Below are 5,005 nucleotides of genomic sequence, written 5' to 3'. Positions count from 1 at the left end.
TTTCAAAGGGTTCTACATAATCATCATAAAAAATGGAACATCTTCTTGCAAATGATTAGTAAGAGGCCTAAAAATCTTGGAGAAGTCTTTAATGAATCTCCTGTAAAAACCAGCATGATCAAGGAAACTTCTTATACCTTTAATATCTTTAGGACATGGTATTTTCTCAATTAAATCAACTTTAGCTTTGTCTACCTTAATACTCTTTCAGAATTTTTATGCCCAAGTACTATACCTTCATTGACTATAAAGTGACACTTCTCTCAATTCAAGACAAGATTAGTTTATTCACATCTCTGCAAAAATCGATCAAGGTTGTTTTAGCAATCATCGAAAGAAGTCCAGTAAATGAAAAAAATCATTCATGAATACCTCAACAATCTTTTCACAAAAATCAGAGAATATAGCAGTCATACATCTTTGAAAGGTAGCAGGTGCATTACATAAACCAAAGGGCATACGTCTATAAGCATAATTTTCAAAAGGACAGGTAAAAGTAGTTTTATGTTGATCTTCTTTTGACACAAGTATTTGAGAGAAACCAGAGTACCCATCAAAGAAACAGAAGTGTGTATGTTTAGACAATCTTTCTAACATTTGATCAATAAAAGAAAAGGGTAATGATCTTTTCTAGTAGTTTTGTTTAATTTTCTGAAATCAATTACCATCCTATAACCAGTTATAATTCTTTGTGGGATGAGTTCATTTTTATCATTAGGAACAACAGTAATGCCTCATTTCTTAGAAACACAATTCTTTGTGGAGCCAACGTCTTACGGAAGGGTTTATATAGTCTACTAAAACCTTAATTTTAGCTATGTTTTCCCTATGTATAGTGTACTGTATATGAAATATACCTAAGTATACAAGCTTTTCCCTGAAATAATGGGTGTACAAATGGTCACCCATATCCTCAGCTACCCCCGCCCATGTGCGCCGGCTACTGCATCAAGTGACGCACTCTCCGATGCTCTCACCAAACAAAGATCCTCCATCTCTGTGTAATTGTTGGTTCATTTTCTAAGTTTTTCTTGGCTAGCATTGAACTCCTCCTCCTCAAGCTTTTCCACATCATCATTACGGTCACCCCTCTTCCACCTCCGCTTCTATACTCGAATCGGATTGGTCATGTAGAGCACTCATTATGTTCACCTCGTTCTTCTCCAACAAATCTGCATATGATGTATGAACATACCTTCAAAATCCAAAGGACGAAACACTAAGCAAACGAATCAAATTCAGCACACACCGGTAAAAAGGGAATTTTTATACCTCTCCGGCGTTTCCTCGAACATGTTGTGGATGCCGGTGAAGTGGTCGGTATCGCGTGGTACATAAGCCGCTTGATTGGGTGGAGGAGGTGCTTGTCCTTGAGACACCACCGCCTTCTTCCTCGGGCCCTTGGCTTGTGATTTCGGCCGTCTGCCGAAGAGGGTGGAGGAGGTGCCCATGCTCGAGCCAGCCACCGAGACCGGAGGGGGAATGGTGGAAGAAGTTGGCGGGGCGGGGATGGCTCCATGGACGACGTGGTTGCCTGTCGCTTCCACTTCATGCTGATGGTGGAAGAAGTTGGTGCGGCGATGGGGAAGCCGACCGCAGGATGCACGGAAGGTCGAAGCGGCACCAATGGGGTTGGCGAGGCATGAAAACCGACGAGCGGTGGCTGCGGGTGCTCCATGCCGTCGATTGGGGGTGCGGTGACACGAGAAGGCGTGGGGCCGGGGAGATCGGCCGCGATGGCGGCTGGGGGAGCAAGGAGCAGAAACGTCCCTCCTGCCAACTCATGAGACAGGGGAAATGGGAGGAGGGGGGGGGCTAACATATGCGGCAGGAGCGCCAAAATGGCAAAATATACCACTGCCATAAAAAAATGAGTGAATTCCGGTTTTTACCCCCTATTTTGACTTTTTTGACACTAATTACCCTATTTAGCGGGATTTCATCCGTTTTACCCCATTTAGCACAAGTGTTGCCACAATTTACCCTCTTTTAAATTTTGCGTGTGTTCTGACCTACGGGTCACAATTTGTCAGGTCTAGCTGGCATGCCACGTCAACGGGTTTTTTCTGTCTATTTTTCTCCCTACTAAACTCATTTCCGGTTTGAAGTATTCTGATGGGACGATTGTACTTGATCAGCATGTCATATTACCATTGAATAAATTATAGGAGAAATTGTTACCAATATAATCTAAAATCATGTATGTTTTTCTTCAGTTATCATATATGGCCTTAAGTATGGATGGTTCTGTAGATTAGATTAAAGTGGTGTAAATATACTACTTTACTAACTCTGATGCACCTACATATCTAAATATCTAGGTAGCGAATATGTTGACTGAAGAGTATGTGTTGTTACTTGCTAGCTGTAAAGGAAGTTTGGATCTTTGTATCTTATGATGCATGCTGAAACGTGTTCGTTCACCGTATTAGAGTATATTATGATTGCAGCCACTAATTCATTTTTCTTTTTCTTGCACAAAGCGGATGGCAACGGAGATGTAGAGTGTTAGGCATATTTTACATGTCCGTGGATACAAGAATCCAGAGCCAGAGATGATTGAGAGGTATTTCATTATTTATTTTGATATAAAGGAGAAGATGAAGGAATTGGGTTCCAACCCTTGGGACAGCGCTAATTATCAGAAGAAGGGGGCCAACGGGAACTCCATGATTGAGTTAACAGATGATGCAGGCATGGTGAACATGCTAGAGGAACTTGATGCTTATAAGAAAATTAGTTTGAATGTTAATTGGGGGAGAGCAACACAAACGAGAAGCCATGGAAGGCGAGCGTGGCGCGCGGCCGACTTGGACGTTGGACGTGCCGCGAGCGACCTCCATCGGCTGAGCCGGTCAGAAGAAGCGGCGCTGCCCAGTTCAGCAGTGAGAAAAATAGCCAGGAAAAACCACTGACGTGGCATGCCAGCTGGACCCGACAATTGTGACCCACTAGTCAGAATGCTCAAAAAAATTAAACAGGATAAACTGTGGCAACATTTTTGCTAAATGGGGTAAAATGGATGAAATCTTGCTAAATGGGGTAATTAGTGTCAAAAATGTTAAAATAGGGGGTAAAAACTGGAATTCACTCTAAAAAAATCGGGACGGACCATTTCGCAGGACCTGCGCCGGGCGATTTTTCTCCCGGTCCGATAAGCGGTTATTACAGTGGCTGGGGCGTTTTGCAGGATGTGATAGAGATGCTCTAAAGCGACAGTTTGGGACTGTGTTTGCGGCAGGGGTTTAACCGTGTGCGACGGACGGTTCTCCCCACTGTCCTATATATAGGTCCCTGGTCTCGCTTCCGAGCTCCTCCGTAGAAGCCCGATTTGTTTGACGTAGCCAGTGCCCAGTGGCGCAGTGGTAGCTAGCGAGCGAGCGTGTGCCACGACTCCATCACAAGCTATACGTACGTGTCTAAGCTAGCATCTATCTCTAGGTCGACCATGCTGGCCTTCGCCGAGGGCACGAGCTGCACGACCACCGATCCGCCTCTGGCGGACAGCTACCGCGCGCTGCTCTGCAGAGGCGAGCTCGAGGGCGTCGGCGCTGCGTCGGCGCATGCGGTGGAGAGCCTGGCCATGCTGGAGCGTGATCTGCCGATCATCGACTTGGAGCGCCTGGCGAGCCGCGACTCGAGGGAGAGCAAGGCGTGCGCGGACGCCATGGCGAGAGCGGCGTCAGAGTGGGGCTTCTTCCAGGTGGTCAACCACGGCGTGGGGCGGGACCTCCTGGAGGAGATGAGGCGGGAGCAGGCGAAGCTATTCCGCCTGCCGTTCCGTACCAAAGACAAAGCCGGGCTCCTCAATGGCTCGTACCGGTGGGGCAACCCGACGGCCACGTCGCTCGGGCAGCTCTCGTGGTCGGAGTCCTTCCACGTTCCGCTCCCCAGCATCTCCCGGGAAGACTGCGACTACGGAAAGCTCAACTCCTTGAGGTAGAGTACGTGCGTAAGCATGCATGCAAGCCCGTATGCATGCATGATTACTGTAGGTCGTCTGATGGCTGATGGGCAAGAGTTTTGTTACGCGAGCAGGGGAGTGATGCAGGTGGTGGCGGACGCGATGTCGCGAGTGGCGTACACGGTGGCCGGGACTCTTGCGGAGAACCTCGGGCACGAGGCAGGGGGCGGCGAGCCGGTGTTCCCGGCAGGGTGCGACGGGACGACGTGCTTCCTGCGGCTGAACAGGTACCCGGCGTGCCCGTTCGCGGCGGACTTCTTCGGCATGGTGCCGCACACGGACAGCGACTTCCTCACCATCCTCTGCCAGGACCAGGTCGGGGGCCTACAGCTCATCAAGGACTCCCACTGGGTCGCCGTGAAGCCCCGCGCCGACGCGCTCATTGTCAACGTCGGCGATCTGTTTCAGGCGTGGAGCAACAACAGGTACAAGAGCGTGGAGCACAAGGTGGTGGCCAACTCCAAGGCGGAGCGCTTCTCCATCGCCTACTTCATGTGCCCGTTGTCGGACTCGCCAGTCGGCACATACGGGGAGCCCTCGCCGTACAAGCCGTTTACCTTCGAGGAGTATAGGAGGAGTGTGCGGGATGATGTCGAGAGAACCGGGAAAAAGATTGGACTCCCCAACTTTCTCAAACGTTCAACCGTTCACGGCCTCGATGACGACATCATGGACCTCTCTTCTTAACTGTGTGAACTCAGTCTCACCGTCCGCAGTTCGGAATCAGCACACCTCAATGATACATATGCTTCTGCCTATTTTAGAAAGAAAAAAAATCAGACGACCTTGTGACATACAGGTAGTACAACGGTAGAGCCGTCGACTACAATGAATGTACCAAGATATGGTACCATTCGGTTACAATTTGTTAGGGATCCTAACCGATCGTGGTACCATTCGGTCGCACAAGAGAACGTTCAAGCCCAAGTCACACGGGTGGCTACTGGCTAGACCGGTAGTGGGATGGTGGTGGCGACATGCTGCCAGATGGCCTCTGTAGGTTTTGTCATTGATGTATATTATGGTGACTTAATACATGAG

General features: G+C 48.6%; 1 protein-coding gene across 1 annotated transcript; it reads left to right on the top strand.

Moving 5' to 3' along the window:
- The first annotated feature begins 3,346 nt into the window (after positions 1–3,346).
- Positions 3,347–4,756, top strand: LOC123081640 (gibberellin 2-beta-dioxygenase 6). The gene is made up of 2 exons (XM_044504186.1): positions 3,347–3,939; positions 4,039–4,756. Exons 1-2 carry the CDS (start codon positions 3,449–3,451, stop codon positions 4,649–4,651), a joined length of 1,104 nt encoding a protein of 367 aa, XP_044360121.1. The 5' UTR covers positions 3,347–3,448; the 3' UTR covers positions 4,652–4,756.
- The last annotated feature ends 249 nt before the right edge of the window (positions 4,757–5,005 follow it).

This window comes from Triticum aestivum, chromosome 4A, assembly GCF_018294505.1.
Source record: "Triticum aestivum cultivar Chinese Spring chromosome 4A, IWGSC CS RefSeq v2.1, whole genome shotgun sequence".
NCBI lineage: Eukaryota > Viridiplantae > Streptophyta > Magnoliopsida > Poales > Poaceae > Triticum > Triticum aestivum.
This window is presented reverse-complemented; position numbering and strand designations above follow the sequence as displayed.